Source organism: Girardinichthys multiradiatus, chromosome 11 (genome assembly GCF_021462225.1).
Source record: "Girardinichthys multiradiatus isolate DD_20200921_A chromosome 11, DD_fGirMul_XY1, whole genome shotgun sequence".
Taxonomy (NCBI): Eukaryota; Metazoa; Chordata; class Actinopteri; order Cyprinodontiformes; family Goodeidae; genus Girardinichthys; species Girardinichthys multiradiatus.
In genome coordinates this window covers 17,236,083-17,253,891 of record NC_061804.1, presented here as the reverse complement: position 1 = coordinate 17,253,891, position 17,809 = coordinate 17,236,083, and the positions used below count along the sequence as shown (strand labels likewise).

At 38.4% G+C, this 17,809-nt stretch overlaps 1 protein-coding gene across 2 annotated transcripts in view; it reads left to right on the top strand.

Annotated features, from left to right (window-relative positions):
* rad50 (RAD50 homolog, double strand break repair protein) overlaps positions 1 to 17,602 on the top strand; it is a 32,890-nt gene extending 15,288 nt beyond the window's left edge. For both annotated transcript variants that reach the window (XM_047379470.1, XM_047379471.1), the window contains exons 17-28: positions 432 to 558; positions 2,745 to 2,938; positions 4,741 to 4,851; positions 5,205 to 5,297; positions 5,476 to 5,589; positions 6,734 to 6,861; positions 6,945 to 7,046; positions 7,410 to 7,532; positions 14,860 to 14,945; positions 15,042 to 15,184; positions 16,122 to 16,255; positions 17,304 to 17,602. In XM_047379470.1, coding sequence (XP_047235426.1) covers positions 432 to 558; positions 2,745 to 2,938; positions 4,741 to 4,851; positions 5,205 to 5,297; positions 5,476 to 5,589; positions 6,734 to 6,861; positions 6,945 to 7,046; positions 7,410 to 7,532; positions 14,860 to 14,945; positions 15,042 to 15,184; positions 16,122 to 16,255; positions 17,304 to 17,490 — 1,542 coding nt within the window. In that variant the 3' untranslated portion in view covers positions 17,491 to 17,602. The remainder of the gene's footprint in view (positions 1 to 431; positions 559 to 2,744; positions 2,939 to 4,740; positions 4,852 to 5,204; positions 5,298 to 5,475; positions 5,590 to 6,733; positions 6,862 to 6,944; positions 7,047 to 7,409; positions 7,533 to 14,859; positions 14,946 to 15,041; positions 15,185 to 16,121; positions 16,256 to 17,303) is intronic.
* Positions 17,603 to 17,809: the final 207 nt, after the last annotated feature.

The following is a 17,809-nucleotide window of genomic DNA, read 5'->3' as shown; positions in this document are numbered from 1 at the left end:
CAGAGACTGGGGCAGATGCTTAAGCAATTGACATAGAAAGACCTGGTGCTAAATTTGGCCAAGTTGCTTTGTTGGAAATCCCCTTATATGAAAGCCAGAGATCAGGATTTCCTAGTAGAATATTACACATTAACAAAGAAAGAGTGCCATTCCTTTAACCTTTCAGTTGTCATAATGGTATGGCCTGAAGGTGTATATTTATCGTTTTCATATTTCTTTCAGAGTGAATAATTAAAAGGTGTTCTTAATATGGCTGAAATTAGATTATAAACCATACCAACAAACAAGCAAAATACTGTTATAACTTACTTATATAACAGTATTAGTATAGTACTTATATAACTTATTAGTATAAAATATAGACTTGAAATTGGTCTAAATCCTTGTCCTCGTGTCATATGTGCCACTGTATGTGTTTTTTTTATTTCCAGATGGACCTGAAAGAGCTGGAGAGAAAGATTGCTCAGCAGTCAGCTAAACTCCAGGGAGTAGACTTGACCAGAACCATCCAGCAAGTTAGTCAGGAGAAACAAGAAACCCAGCACAAGCTTGACACCAGTAAGTTTTTCTCATTCGCAAACTCCCACAGTTCCTCACAGTCTTGATGTTTTAGTTTTGCTTTTAATACTTTCTTATCACCAACTGCTATTTTGTCCCAAATCAGCTTAACCCCAAACAACCCTGTAAGCAACATAACAGCACACATGCGTATTACTGTGTAATACGCTGTTAAGCCAAAAATACACAAGCTTTTTTGCAGAATTTGACAGCATGATTTTTAAACAAGAAAAACAGTTTTGTTTTTACAGATTCTGTAGGATTTTAAAAAGTTTGTAGTAAGCTCAATTTTTAGGCCTTAAACATCTTAAGTTAAATTTAATTGATATATTTATTGCTTTTTCTACAGACCTTTTATTTATACTAATTATCTTTAAACATTTTATGAGTTCATTCATTCTATTTGTTGCTGAGGAATTCCAGTTTTCCTTCCCAGTGAACCCACAAACGAGTTCTGCCCCTGATATTGGCTTTTATTGGTTTGTTTAGGGAATTTTACTGTGTTTTCACACCAAACATTTGGAACGCTATAGCCGTGCCAAAGTCCGAAACAGTTTGTTGTAACTGCCCAAAGTTGTTTGGCCCGGTGTAAAACCCTCTACATAAAAGCAAATCGGCCAATTTTCTCACTTTTACCAATCCCTGGATCGGACCAGCAATGTCAATGTGCCCTAAATCAAACCATTCTTATGTGAGCCAATACCAGCTCTTTCCTCGTGGTTAAAGTGAATATCTGCCATTATACGGTGTGGCACAGAGCCATCCTTGTCTAAACCTTTCTGTTTTTAACCATCTTTAAATATTGCTCAGTAATCCATCGATATAGTGATCTGTGTTGTCTAGGCACACTTCAACAGTCACTTCGTTTGCATGTGATTGATGAGATTTTTACAATCACTAAATGATTTGTCCCGGATAGCACTGAGGTTAGGTAACCTAGATGTAACAGCACTGGAGCCGAAAACATCAACCTAAGTTGATAAATGTAACTAACTGAAGTTCTTACATTAGTTTCAATATTAATTATTAAGTTAAATATTGAATAAAGTAAATTTTCTTAATTTTTATACAGTCAGGTCCATAATTATTTATACCTTTTGGCAAATTTAGGTTTAAAGTAATCTTTTAATTTTACTAGCAGCTTTTTTCTGACTAGAAGTAATATTTACATTTTGGAGTGACCTAGCCAGAGTCCCAACTTGAATCTGATGGAGAATCTGTGGATGAAGGAGAAGATTAGGGCAGGGGTCCCCAATCCAAACAGCAGGTGGTCCACTACCTCCCTCATCCAAACATTTTGGGGTCCAAACATTTTACATCAAGAGACAAAAATATTTTCCTTCATCTTTATTTAATATTTATTTAACACAGTTTTTTTTTAAACTATTGATCAATTATTCATATGCCCATGAAATCATCTGCTGAACAGAAAAGTGCAATCCAATTTAAGTAGCAATATTAAATGCACTTTGAATGGCAGTCGAGTTGGATCAGTACATCTTGGTAGAACAGTTCTGCTCTCCTTGTTGTGCTGGTAACAGGCATGGTAATTTGCTTAACCTTTTCCTTACGTTGTTGTCGTTCTTTTCCATCTTAACGTGTTTCTGCCACAGCTTCCATGCAGTCTGTGATCATTTCCCAGTCACTGAAAGGCTTTTTGTGTTCAAAAGGGTTAGAAAGAACCCACAAACCCAAGTTTTGGCTCGGGTATTAAACCATGATTCCTATGCAGTCTTGAAAATTCTGGAAAAGTATGCAGTTAGAATGTATTATCTTATATTACTTTCTGAAAAAAATTGAGCTAAGAGACATGTTTCATATTTATTATTAAACAAAAAAAAGAAAAAAGTATTTCTAAATAAATTTGCCTTTTTATAACAATGATTTATATTTAGATTGTGTTCTTTGTTTTTGATTAGCCATATTTTGAGTTTCCAACAGACAATCCACAGGTAATGTACACTAATGCAGAAACCTATGTTAAATAGAAGGTGCTGTAGTACAAGGACGAATGATTCATTTATTGGAAAACACTCAAACTGGACCTGATGAGTCTTTATTGCTCATCAACACCTTGCATTGGGGAGTTAGAGTTGTTCAACCTTACCTATAAGTTCTGAGCAGATTCTGTCATAAAATATCATGACGTTTTTCTGTCCTTAGTCTTCGGCTCTGTGTCTTTCCAGCTTCTAGCACAATGGAGCTGAAACGTAAGCTGATCCAAGACCAGCAGGACCAGATTCAGATCCTTAAAAGTGGCGTAAATGAAACGAAGGCGGAGAAACTGCAGCTGAGCAGCGACATGCAGAAGCAGCAGCAGCTGGAGGAGCAGAGTGTTGAATTTACTGCAGAGATACAGGCTTTAACTAGAGACATCAGGGTAATTTTGACTAATATTTGTTTTTTACGCTCATGTAATGTTCACATATTTGATAGCACATCATTCTGTATATACAGACAGATTAAATGAATTAGAATATTATTGAAAAATTATAATCATTTTTTATCAGAATCAGAAAAGCTTTATTGCCAAGTACGTTTTTGGACATACAAGGAATTTGTTTTGGCGTAGTCGGTGCAATACAGTACAAATTAAACAGTATAAACATATCTACAATATAATATAAATATAGGTGCACAGTTTTAATTGAGTGAGAGTAAATATAGAGCAGTATTGGGTGCGAGAGCAATACAACAGTGCAGGTGATCATTGTGCAAGTAAAGCAGGAGTCCAAGCTGAGCGTTAATGTAACGCATAGAGTTACAGGTTACAGGTGTCCTGTCAGCAAAAAAGGGGGGGTGTGGGGGAAAGGGAGAGTGTCAGGGTGGTTTCCGGGCTTTGTTAACCAGGCTGGTGGCAGATGGGAAAAAACTGTTCTTGTGGCGTGAGGTTTTGGTCCGGATGGACCGCAGCCTCCTGCCAGAGGGGACAGTCTCAAAGAGTCTGCGACCGGGGTGGGAGGGATCAGCCAGAATCTTCCCTGCCCGCTTCAGGGTCCTGGAGGTGTACAATTCCTGGAGCGACAGTAGACTGCAGCCAATCACCTTCTCAGCAGACCGAATGACACGCTGCAGCCTGCCCTTATCCTTGGCTGTAGCAGCGGCGTACCAGATGGTGATGGAGGAGGTGAGGATGGACTCAATGATGGCTGTGTAGAAGTGCACCATCATAGTCTTTGGCAGGTTGAATTTCTTCAGCTGCCGCAGGAAGAACATCCTCTGCTGGGCTTTCTTGATGAGGGAGCTGATGTTTGGCTCCCACTTGAGATCCTGGGAGATGATGGTTCCCAGGAAGTGGAAAGATTCCACAGTGTCAATTGTGGAGTCACAGAGGGTGATGGGGGCAGGTGGGGCTGGGTTCTGCCTGAAGTCCACAACCATCTCCACTGTCTTTAGAGCGTTGAGCTCAAGGTTGTTCTGGCTGCACCAGTCCAACAGATGGTCCACCTCCCATCTGTACGCGGACTCGTCACCATCAAAGATGAGTCCGATCAGGGTGGTGTCGTCCGCAAACTTCAGAAGCTTGACAGACTGGTGACTGGAGGTGCAGCTGTTGGTGTACAGGGAGAAGAGCAGAGGAGAGAGAACACAGCCTTGGGGGGAACCGGTGCTGATGGTCAGGGAGTCAGAGACGTGCTTCCCCAGCCTCACGCGCTGCTTCCTGTCAGACAGGAAGTCAGTGATCCACCTGCAGGTGGAGTCGGGCACACTCAGCTGGGAGAGCTTCTCCTGTAGCTGTTATTATTTAAGTAACTCAGTTCACTAAGTGGACATATTGTGTACATAACTTACACACAGAATTATGTTTTCAGGCATTTATTTCTGTTAATTATGATGGTTTTCCTCTTAAAGCTAATAAAACCCAACATTTAAGATTTCAATATTACATCAATCATAAAAAAAAAAAAAAACATTTTTATTACAGACATGTGGTCTTAATGATTAAAGCTTGTTACTTTCTAAAGGTACTTTTAACCGAGCCTCATCGGAGCACATATTCTAATTGATGAATATGACTGTATTCATTATCTTGAAACATTTTATTGTGTTTTTAATTCAAGTAATTTATCATCATCGCATTGCTGTATTGTTCCTATTGCGGCAAATTTTTGTATTTGCAAGGTCAGAAATAATTTTCCATTAATATTTAACGCCGCTTTTTTCTTAAATGTTGTAAAACAGGAAGCGAAGGAGCAACTGTCACCTCTGTCTGTTGCTCTGGAGAAGCTGCAACAAGAGAAACAAGAGCTGATGGAGCGCAAGAGACAGAAACAGGAAGAAGGCCAAGAGAAGGTTGATGCTTACTCACGTTCTTATCTCTGTACCAAAACCTTTACATTTACCTCCCAACTATTGTTTTTTGTCTCTAACATGTGACTGTACGAGGCCGATAGTAATCTGCCGTCTCTTTGATCCTTTTCTGATTTTAGTAATGCTGTCATGGTATCTGGCAGTGTTTTTTCCTTTCCCACGGGTTTTGGTTAGATTGTGTTTAGTTATAAAAAAAAAACTGCTACCACAGTTTTATCTTGTTAATACTTTAAACAAACACGTAAGTATACTGTGTCGTATACGCATTTGGATTTTCACCATTGTTTTCACTGTATTTTGTGAACGTTTAACAGTGCAGTAACTGTTTTTGACAGATCAGTGTCATAAAAGAGAGAGTGAAAGCTGTCTCCATGTTGGAACGAGACATCAAAAAATACTTAGATGAAGGAAAAGATGAATATAAAGAGGTAATGTGTTCACTGCTATTGATTATTATTAACTTTGTTAACGTTCATTTTTTTCAAAGTGCATTACTCTCTGTGAATCCCGTAATTTTTTCCCTTTATTATAATACACGTAAAACCTTAACCATTATTTTCATTTTTAATTTGAACTCCATCAAGTAACTGTTTGTTAATGCTGCAGCAAAAAGAATCTGAGCTTCACGAAACCACCACTCAGCTCCATGAGGCCGAGAAGCAGAAAGAAAAAATTAATAGAGAGATGGGAAACATCCGTCAAGACATAGACACCCAAAAGGTACAGACCTTTAACTTGTTATTGATGTTGTTAATATTATTTAGTGTAGTAGAGAAGCACAGAGAAATTGGCAGATGACTAATGGACTACTTTTAGTTTGATCAACCCTGAGTGGTGAAGAACCAGTATGTTGTTCTAGTGAACCCACCCTACATGAAGCCACCAGGTCGTGCTGATAACTGCACTCATTGGTGCGGACACTTCCACTGAGTGAAGAAGACTCAGTGATAGCAACACAATATTGCCAAAAGTACTTGCTTGTCTGTCTTCCTTTCTCTGGAGCTAAAGAGTACATCCTCGGTGCTGGAAAAAAACAGCCCCACATCATAATCCCCTCCGCACCACACTTTGACCTTTATACAGTCCAGTCAGGAAAGTACTATTCTCCTGGGTACTGCCAAGCCTACACTTGTTTAACGGATTACCTGCCAGTGAGGCAGGATTTCTCACTCCACAGAACATGTCTCCATTGCTGTAGAGTCCAGTGGAGCCATGTTTTAAACTGCTGCATCTGACCCTTTGCAATGCAGCTGTTGATGTAAGGCTTGGATGCATCTTCTTGGCCTTGGACACCCATCCCATGAAGCTTTCTACGCACTGTTGCAAAGGCTTTATGAGGTCTGTGGAGGCTTACATCTTAGTGTCTGGGTTGCGGTCATTCCCAATCGCTCCCACTTTGTTATAATACCGACAGCAGTTGTAGGGGTAATTTGTTTGACACAAGGTATGTTTGTAGTTCATTCAATCTACAAGAGAACAGGAGAGACCTTGACTTAGGGCAGATAACATAAAGGATGGACAGATTACAGCAAAGTGGCTCGGTTTTATCCTTTTGCTTTAACGTCTTTTTGTTACAGAACATGCTGGACTTGCAAATTTTTGCAGCCTTTTAAAAAAAAGAAATATACATGACAACTGCTGTTTTTGTAATGCTCATCACCAGAAGGCTAGAAACAATATGTTTTATTATTTCCTTGAATTTTTTCACATTGTAGTTTAAAAAGCCAAGTAAGAATCATCTTACATCTGTAATTAACAAAAATTGGAGACCAGAAATCAGACCTCAAAATTCTGATTAGTTCATCTTTAATTAATAGTGTTGTTATTGTTTATCCTGCTTCTTGCATATTTGTATATTGTTCAGGTTCAAGAACGCTGGTTACAAGACAATCTGACTTTACGAAAGCGTGTTGAGGAGCTGAAGGAGGTTGTAGCTAAACGGGAAACTCTTATGAAAGAAATGGGCAACATGCAAGTGTTGCAGCTTCGCCAGTAAGAGCACTTCACCATTTGCAACAGGCCAGAAGGTTAAACTGAGTGCTTTAAACCTATTTTCTTTTCTGTGCTTTTTTTAGAGAACGTCGTGATGCAGAACGCAGGTTGGAAGAGTTGAAGAAGAATCGGAGCATTGCACTGGGTCGGCAGAAAGGCTTTGAAGAAGAGATACTGCAATACATGTAATACAATACATCTCAACCCAGTACAGAGCTGAACCAGTACCAGCCAAGGTGTTCATCCTAACACTCAGTTTACAAGGCTGACCTGCATCTGTGAAACCCATATGAAAGCTTCTGAGTACCTTGGATGGATGAAAATATAAAACATGCAGACAAATTGGCTGTTTTATCCTTCACTTACTGTAGTAACACTGCATCTTTTTTTGTTATCACATTGTTTATGGACAAGTTCCAGTAATTATTCACAAATATATTATCTGGGAAAGTATTAGCTAATTTTAACAAGATAAAGACTATATTCTGTAAGCCATCTGCATGTTCAAACCTTTTTTCTGTATTTTTGTTTTTATTGATATCTTGCAGAAAAGAGTTGAGAGAGGAACAGTATGACAAAGCTGATGAGCGCTACAAAAACAAGATGATCACAATGAGGACCACAGAGTTGGTCATTAAAGACCTTGATCTCTACTACAAAGCTCTTGATCAGTAAGTTTTTCCCTAAACGAGTACAAATGCAAATATATTTCTTAAACCATCTCGCTTAACAAAACAGAAAAGAGCGAATGAGACATGTTTTTGCAAACCGTCGGCTTTTGAGGCATGTAGTATTTATAAAGTTGGCTGATATGCCACCATATTTTAAAATTAGTACCTTCCACTGGGGGAAATTGTACATTTCTCTAATATTTTAAAATGTCAGGTAAAATGAACCCACAAGCCACAGAGATGGATGTTCAATTTCAAATGAAGAACAGCATTTGATGTCTACGCCTGACCTGTCAGGGACAGAAATGTACCTGAGCTGCTGGTCTGTCAGTTTGATGGGACCAGGTGGGTCTTACTACTTCAGACTGTGTTGGAGTGAGGTGAACACAGGTCAGTATACTGATATTACACTGGACATGAAGTATTGTAAGATTCAAAGTGAAGAACTTAGTTTGTAAAGCAAGAAAACAGTGCTACTTACTGTAGGTTTTGTCTGCTCATGAGCCGCAAAGAAAATTTGTCACAAGCTGGATTATAAACTCTTCTTATCAAAAACAGAGTAGGGGAACTAGTGTTAGCCTGCTGTTTCTGCTAGGGTTGTCATGACACAAAAATTATAAATTCAACACTGTTACTTAGAAAAATATTGGATACCATTTTCGATACCCCGGCAAAAGTTTTCAAGGCGCAAGAAATTGTATTAATTACAATTTGACAAACTTTTTACTTCCTTAATTAGGGGAAAACCAATAAGTAGGGAGATAATTCAGCCCTCATTTAGAAAAAAAGTGTTTTAAGTGTCACTTCTCTGTTTGGTAAAACACCTACTATCACTTAGATAGTAGAAGTGTTTATCTCCTTTATGGAAGTGTGTACCTTTGATTCAGTTGTCTACGTATTTTATTATAATTGGATATCTTTAGTGTCCCACAGTGTGCTTCCATTTCCTGAAAATTAGCTGTTGATACGAAAATGTTTTACTACAGATCAACAAATAAAGGACCATTACTGACCTTTCTAAGTTGCTCCCAAACATCAGTCAACGTCAAAGCGTTAGCTTGTAGTGTTAGCGTAGCTCGCATGCAGCTGCCATCAGCACATCATGTTTTTCTTTTCGGTCAGCCTCATAGGGAAAGTACCTCCAAACAAGGCTCGCTAATTGCATTTTCAGCTGAAGAGGGTTGTATATGTTTTTTTATGGCTGTACGCTCGCCATGTTAGCAGAGTTTAAAACTTGCAGCAGCAGCTCATTGTCTGCAGGGAGCAGACCCACACTCAGCACAAGTGTCTCTGTTATTGCAGCACTTCTCCCAGAAGAAGTGCAACAATCTGGGTAACTGGGAATAGGTCAGTTTATATAGTTTTTGACTCAAATGCGTTTCTTTGAATAATTAATCTTTCTAGTATTGATTATATAGAAATATCGATTATTTTGATTACTCTAGTTTCTGTTAACTTCTCTCTATGGAACGATTTGAAGCCAAAGCAGGATGATACCCTCTTGTCTCTTGTAAAAAAAAAAAAAAAAAGCCATCTTCACATTCTGTGCTCATTTCGACTCATAGTTGCTGTTTTAATAAAGGAGAAAAAAGCAACAAAAAAAAAACACATTAAACTATTTTGATTATATAGTGCTGTGAAAAATGATTTGCATCCTTTGCTTTTCTGTCCCCCTTAAATGTTTCGGATCATCAGACCAATTTTGATAGAGAATAAGAGCAGTAAATACTATGGTTCAGTTTCACTAGCCGCTACCACGCCTTTTTACTGACAGACCTGTAAAATCAAGAAATCCTCTAAATAATAACCTGTCTGACAGCATGAAGTAACATGAAATGATTTAAAAGAGCAACACATCATGCCCCAATCTAAAGAAGTTCAAGAACAGATGAGAACCCAAGTCATTGATATTGTCTGTCTGGAAAAAGTTAAAAAGCCATTTCTAATGCTACGAGACCCCAGTGAACCACAGCCAGAGCCATTTTCCACAAATGGAGAAAACTTGAAGAAGCACTGGGGTATCTACAGAGGCGGCTGACCAACCATTGACAACTCATCCAGAAGGTCAAAAGAACCCAGACCAACATCTAAAACACTGCAGATCTCACTTGCCTCAGTTAAGGTCAGTGTTGAACAATAGGAAAGAGACTGAGCAACTGTCTTCATTGGGGAGTTCCATAGTAAAAACCACAGCTGACCTAAAAGAGCTTAAATGCCTTTCTCACGTTGGATATAAACATCTTGATGATTCCTAAACTTTTTGGGAAAATCTCCTGTGGACTAATGAGTCGAGAGTGGGGCTTTTTTCTGCCAAATGGCTCCACCACCAATTTGACAAAGAAGCCATTTGGCAGGTATTCAACATTTTACAGCCTATGGTTCTTTTCTGTTCCTGAAAATGTCAGGAAAGAATGAAAATAACTACAGCAGCGCTAGGCTAAAGATTCTTCAAAAACAATTATAGTTCATGTTTTCTTTGCCATGTTTGGTCTTTTGTCATTAACTTCTTCTGCTCATGTTTATGAGTCAGGACATTTGGAAAAACTTATTGTTGTGGTTTCTAGCAAAGAAAGCCAGAGTGGGGAAGTTCAAAGCTGGTCTCCAAGTAATAATTTTTCACCTTCTCCAGAAAATCGGTCAACGCACCAGAGTTTTTAAATATCTCAGACTATTGGTCAAGCATTTTTGAGAAACCTCTGCCGACCAGAGACATTTTTTTTCCCAGCAGTGTCAGAATGTTGGCATTTATCCAAACCTGACCTTTTATTGACTGTGGTTAAATGCAAGTATGTCACGAGAAAAACTGAAACTGCTTGAACTAAGAAATATTAAAGCGCTATACAAATGGATGCCATGTCCAAGGATGTGGTTTGTCATTGTATTAGAATTACAGATCATATAACATATAACAAAAAAGTGCTTACAAATGTTACTACGGTATTATCCCTAAGTCCAAATTGTAATAATCACATTCTTTCTTAATGAACTACAGTACCTTTAATATATTTTTATTTATTTATTTATGGAAAAATCTCTAATGTTTTTGTAATAGGACGTCACGGGTAAAACTGAGTTTGCATATTCTTTGTCTCAACATCTTTTGTGTCTTTCCTGGAATGAAACCTATGCTGGCTTTGTGTGTGAACAGACCTTTAATGGTTTAGACCACAGTGGTTTTAAACCATCAGTTAGAATGTCAGTTGCATCATTTGTCAGAAAGTGATTTCATCAGAATGAATTATCTTTTTTTTAAGTCCTTGTTATTAACGTTGAAACGATCATTAATTTGTTAGCTCAGCAATAGTGTCCGGCAAACTGTTTTATAGACTGTAACTGAGACCAAAACGTGTTGAGTCGGCGAACCCAAAAAATGTTGTGAATGTTGTAATTTTGTTTCTCGTCATAAAGCATTAAAGGGATAGTTCTGATCTTTTTAAAGTTGGGTTCTGTTAAATGCCTAATCTGTTATTAGCATCTTATTGCAGCACTGCAATAAACCAGAAATCATATTCTAATGGGCACAATCTGTGCCAGTTATAACACTTTTATGCATAGCGACACCCAGACATTGTCCCCTGAGTGCCAAAATATTCAACATGACTCCCATTGCTTGTTATGAGGTTTGAAGCATAGCACGTAAATGTGATAATGAAAGTGTGTTGATCTTAAAAGAAATCATTATTACCTACCAATAAAAAGAAAATGTAGGTTTCTGGATGTATGCAGTCACAAGAAAAAGTAGTACACCTCATTAAATATTCAGTTCTTTATTCAGACATGTTTACATATTGATTTAATTGCACTTTAACAACATAAGTAACCTTGTTTTATTCTTTAAATAAAACAATATCAATAAAAATGCATTTTCTAGCTGAGGAAAACGTCAGGACAACCTACCCCCCTAATGACTAATGTTACCCCTTTAGCTGACTTCAATATGATGCTTCTTGTAGCTATCTACCGGTCTTTGACATCCGTCTGACGGAGGTTCGCCACATTCCTCACTTTCAGCTAAAAGTAGCTCTTGCTTTATGTATATTTTATCTCTGGCCATAAACGATCACTGTTTGTCAGAACTTTGTTCTCTCAGATTTACAAATTTTGGTAATGAAGCATATGTGGGGAAGTCTGAGATAACATCTGAGACACGAACAAAAGCATAATTTACCCACACATGTGGGTGGGTTATCAGCATCATTGTGTGCAATTTAATCAAGATGCAAACAAGCCTAAAAAGCCTTTCAGCAGACCATACATCCATGTCACAGTTTCTGTCTGAATACAGAGTCATCTGTTTCATGTTCAGATGTTCAGTGGTATAAGTCTGAATGAGTTGCTTACTTAGGAAAAAAAAAATGGTGGTAGCAAAGCCTTGTGAAAACAAGAGAGTAATGTGATTGATAATTCATGGTTGGCTATGTTCAAGGGATGAAGGTTTTTTTTTAAGAAAAAGAAACTATTTTTATTAACTAAAAATGATTCAGATCTTTACAAGCTTCCACTCCCCAAGACACACTTAAAAACGCACACAGGAACATATAACTTTCACAAATACATAGAGATAAAGTAACTGAGGGAAATCCATTAATCCCCCATCTTTCAGTGCTAGTTATAGTAGCTCAACATGTCTGTGGTTTTATTTGACACATTTGATGTGAGAAGTAATGCATGCTCTTCCCCATTCTTGCATTCTCCTGTGTATTTTAGATGATATTGAATAAAGTCTTGTAAAGTGAAACTAGCTAAAAAGAGGTTATTGGGTCACAGATTGAGGCATCAGATTGTGTCTTTGTGAACCTTCTTCAGAGGCCGCACCAGGTTTACCTGAATTTTTAAGATGATCTTTTGATGAGAAGATGTTGAATGAATGCTGAATTTCTAAAGCATTCAGCTCTAGTCGGACGTTAAACTGGTTGTGTAAAATCTCGTGGTACGTTATATTTTACAAGAATAGTAATTAAATTGCGATTTATTCAGGATGCTAAAATGTTTATTTTTAGAGAGTTTTGTTTTTGTTATAAGGTTTTGAAGTTAGGATACCCATTAACTTTTATGCCATATCCATGTTTTTATACCACTAATTCATAACCTCTGCAAGCTTAGTTTACTAACATCTATTAGTTGATTTTTTAAATGGGGATGCACAGTAGAAAAACATTCATTTCTCAATATAATCTTTTGCTTAGGTTTTCTTTGATTTATTGGTAGCGCTGTGGCTAAACCTGAGCACGTCACATCCTTGCCTCTTCTGATAAATCATTTGCATTGGTACTGCACTACGTCAGTATTGTGACCTAATTCATACCAGCTAGTCTTAAACTTTTTTTTAAGCCATCAGCCTCTTTCATACCAGTGTAACCTACTAATAAATACAAGCCAGTGTTGGGGTAATTTAATTTTTGGATAAATGCAGCTGTTCTGTGAAGGTTCCAAAGGACAAAATTTTAACATCTCATAGAAGACTGCTTATTCATCATATGAAAGCCATAAAAATATGGCACGACATCAACCATACCAAGTGGTGGCCGTCCACCTGAGATGTCAGGCTGGTCAAGGAGAACGTTACTGCTGAAATACAGGGTAATCCTTGAACTTATTGGGGGCGTCATACAACTAAGGAATGGTGTGGAGGTTAGCATTCATGCAGGACAACAATCAGAATAAACTTTATGGGCCAGGATTGTGTGCACAAAAAGGAATATGACTTCAGTTTCCATGAGCCAAACCACACAAAGGTGTATGGTGCATAAAAGAGACTGAAAAGTGACAGTATAGAAGATGGCTAACAGCTACTGGGCAAGTTTGTACTTTTTGAGTTGCCGTAGGAAGTGCAATCTCTGCAGGACCTTCTTCCGAACAGTGTCTATGTGTAAGGACCGCCTCAGGTCCCGAAAAAAAGGATCCACAGTCGACACACTGTTGAGGGGAGGCAGTGTGGCGAGGGTCCTCCGGATGTTCTATGTCATCTCCAAAGTCTGGAACAGATTTGGGTCCAGGAGGTTCTGAGACCACCAGTGGACCAGCTGATCCACCTCGTATCTGTATGCAGACTCATCATTGTCCTGGATCAGGCCAATGACAGTGGCTTCATCTTCAAACCTCAGGCATTTCACAGACAGGTCCACTGAGGTGCAGTCATTAGTGTACAGGTAGAAGATGAGTGGGGAGAGAAGACACTCCCGGGGGGACGCCAGTGTTGATTGTTCTTGAGCGGGAGAAGGTGCTCGCCAGCCTCACTTGCTGCAGCAGACTAGTCAGGATGCTGGTGATTCAATGACAGGTGGAGGCCGGCACTGTGAGCTGGGTGAGGTTTTGGTGGAGGAAGCCTGGGTTGATTTTGTTAAATGGCTGAGCTAAAGTCCACAAACAGAATCCTGGCGTATGTCCCTAGGTGGTTGAGGTGAACACTAAACACACAGCCGGAGCCACAATGGAATGATCTAAATCAAACTGTGTGTCTGCACCAAGACTTGAAAACTGCTTGACTAAATTTGGTAAAACTCCATTTGATTAGCCCAAGCTTGTAAGTACTCTTAAAACTTTTTCATAGAGCAGTGTCATACTTCTTTCAGCATTGTGAACACTCTAAACGTTGTATCACTTTTATGTTTAAAAACTCTGGACAACAGGAAGGGTCATAACGTCCCTAATATTCCACTACAAGAAACCATTAAGTTAATATTGGCTTCTATGTCTAATGAATAATAGAAGTCCTTTTTTTGGAAGACTTTTGCTATTGCAACCTGGAAATCAGTAATTTCTCACATCTGTTGACAAAGCAGTAACATACATAAGGCAGTAGGTCAGATCGTTGGATAAGGTGTGCTCCAATCCCTTCAGTTTCAGCTTTTCTGTTTGGTTCATCTCCCCCCATTTATGGTCATAGGAAGAACCTCTGCATGTTATCACTCTCATCTGTTCAACCACACTGGAGTTTTTCATCATGTTGCTAGATTATAGACAGAAAACTTCTTGGTATGCAGGAAGGCAGCATCCAGCTTTCTGTTCACATATCTTATTTACCAAGATATATCTTCTTACATCAGTATTTAATAAAAAAAAAAAAAGTTGCTGTCGTTTTCATTTTGTAACCAAGATATGAGAAAATGGATTTCATTAAAGCTGCATTTGCAGCAGTTTAACCTACATTTAAGTGTTGATGACATTGCATTTCTGTCATCTTCAGAGGGATTTATTTTTATGTATTTATGATTGATGACGTACTTGGTAGGGATCTCTTTCACTTAATCTGACAAGGGCATAGTGCAAATGAAGCATCCAACTTCAGCATTGAATTTTACCATCATTTTCTTTCTGCTTTCCACAGAACCATCATGAGGTTCCACAGTATGAAGATGGATGAGATCAATAAAATCATCAGAGACCTGTGGCGCAGCACCTACAGGGGTCAAGGTGCTTCTCTTTTGCAAATAATATATAAAATAAAATGGTTATCCTCCAACGTTCTACCTTCGTGAACTCTTTTGTCTTGTGTAATATTTGCTCCAGATATCGAGTATGTGGAGATCAGGTCAGATGTGGATGAAAATTCATCAGCTGGAGTGAGGAGGAGGGTTTACAACTACAGAGTAGTTATGATGAAGGGGGACACAGCATTGGATATGAGAGGACGCTGCAGTGCTGGCCAGAAGGTGCCGACAATGCCAATTTTGCATTTGCTTACATGGCCAAAAGTTGCATTAGTTGCATGTCTAAAATAGAGGTGCGCGTTGTCAGTCGATCATGGCTAAACGCTCACAGTGCAGGCATCGCATACAAGTAGACAACAAACACATCAACTGCAGGCCATCACTACTGTGGTCCAAGAGAAGTAATGCAAACATTCTTTTGTTGCTCGAGACAATAAAGATACTTTTTAAAACTCTGCACAATAACAGCATGACAAGAAAGGCTGATTATGATGGAATCAAGGGGAGCGAAGGATGGAGGTATGATAAGCTATTGGGTTTTATAATATTGCCATCTGCAACACCAGTTTGCATAGAATCGTCACAATTAAAAACGAAAGCAGGGGTTTAAAGTCTCACTGAACTATAGATAAATGTCTCCAGCCCCCTAATTTAGCGCCACCTAGTTGTGTCCCACTGAGTACATGGTAAGTGTAAACATTTTAATATTTGGAGAGAAGTTAACCTTCTTCACTTCTTTATTGCCTGTATTTGGCATGAATTTAGAGCCAAATTAATCTTGTTATCTAGAGTATGAACATGAAGATACCTTTCTATTACTTCAACTTTGTTTGATATACAGTCCGAAGGACACTGTGTAGTTCTAATTGGATCAAAAATATTAAAATGGTTTTAATTTTAAAATGACCGTCAAGAAAATACTACCTTGGTACACATAGTACACTAATATAGCTTGTCTGTCATTGTTCATGAGATGACTGTTCAATTTATTGTTTATTTTTCTTTTGCACCCAAATCTGTACCAAAATATTATTTATATTCAATTGGGATGTAAGCAACCAAAGTAGCAACAGATGTAGGACGTCTAGGGTTAATGTAACGGTTTAATCTGTTTGTTTATCTTTGTGCTTTTTTCTTTTTTATGGCCACCCATGTGCAGGTGTTGGCATCCTTGATCATCCGTCTCGCCCTCGCGGAGACCTTCTGTCTGAACTGCGGGATCCTGGCGCTGGATGAGCCCACCACCAACCTGGACAGGGAGAACATCGAGTCTTTGGCCCATGCCCTTGTAGAGTCAGTGCATTTCATTTCTTTACAAACATTTCAACCCCATCCTGATATCTAGTGACTGGAGCTGCACAACATTAGACAAACAGTATACAATGACAGTATCGGTTTAAATTAACCCACATTTTCTTTACTCCTCTCTATTTTTTGTCACGATGTCTCCACCTCTTTACAACATTTAGGTCTGTATCGGGTGAAAAGCATCAAGAGCAGGGGAGCAACTGATGGCTTATACAGTTTTGTTCAAAATAACAGCAGTCGAACGACACTAACTCAATCAGTCACTTTCCAATCATGTATTGAAAAGGAGATGTTAATTATAGTGGTGAAGTAACAGGTTAGATTTTTTATCCTTGTTTTGATTTGGAGAACAATGGGCAGTGTTTCTAAAGCAACACATGTGAAAATAAATCTTATAATAATTTAGTTTTAAACACCTTTGAATTTGCATGCACATATACGTATTGCTTTATATTGCTGGGATTTGCAGCCCTAGCATTGGGGGGGTAAAGACAGTGTACTCTCCTTCTAAAGTAGGACCTACCAGAACCTTTTTTGATTTTAAGAGCTTTTGAAGACCAAGTATTTTTTTTAATGATTACACACTTGTGTAATTTTTCTACTAAATAAATAAATATAGTTTCATAACTTAATGGTATATATAATTATTCAATAATGTATTAATGTACATTATTTGGTGCATTAATGTGTATTAATGGTGCATTTATTTATTTAAAGGTATATTTATTTATTTTATGATATAATTATTAAATTTTTTCCTTTTTGGCCACATTACAATGATTGTGAAAATCATCTCTCAACCCCCCACTTGGTGTCTCGCGACCCCCTGGGGGGGTTCCTGACCCCCTCTTTGGGAACCCCTGTTTTAGACGAACAAAAGGTTGTGCAACTTCCCATTCCGTTAACGCATCCTTCACCAAAGCAATCACTGATCACTGTTTTCCACTTAGAGTTTAGAAATGTTGCATTGTTAGTAGAGTTGCATCATTCAGCATGCCGTACTTAAACTTTATCTCTTGCCTGTGCTCGCCAGAATCATCAAGAGCCGCTCTCGTCAGCGCAACTTCCAGCTGCTCGTCATCACCCACGATGAAGACTTTGTGGAGCTCCTGGGCCGCTCCAGCTATGTCGAACACTTCTACCGAATCCGCAAGAACCAGGATCAGAACTCAGAAATCACGAAGTGCAGCATCTCCTCGCTCTCATCTTACGTCCATTGAGGAAACGAGAGACTCTTTGCATTGCTTGAAAAATCCTCTGTAACGCTTCCTGCTTTACTGCAATTGGTGAAATTCAGTCAGACAGCTTGAAATAAACCAACTATCAAACCACCTTTCCTGTTAATTACCGAGTTAAATATTCATTAAAATACAATGTGAACCATTTCAATTTTCTTATAGTTAGCTATGTTTGACAAAGAGGAGAATAAATCTCAAAAATGAACACCAAATTAACCAACAGCAAAAATTATACCTTTATATCAATGACTTTAATGTAATTGCTAGGTGCCTAAGTTTAATTGTATTTAATTTAGCATGT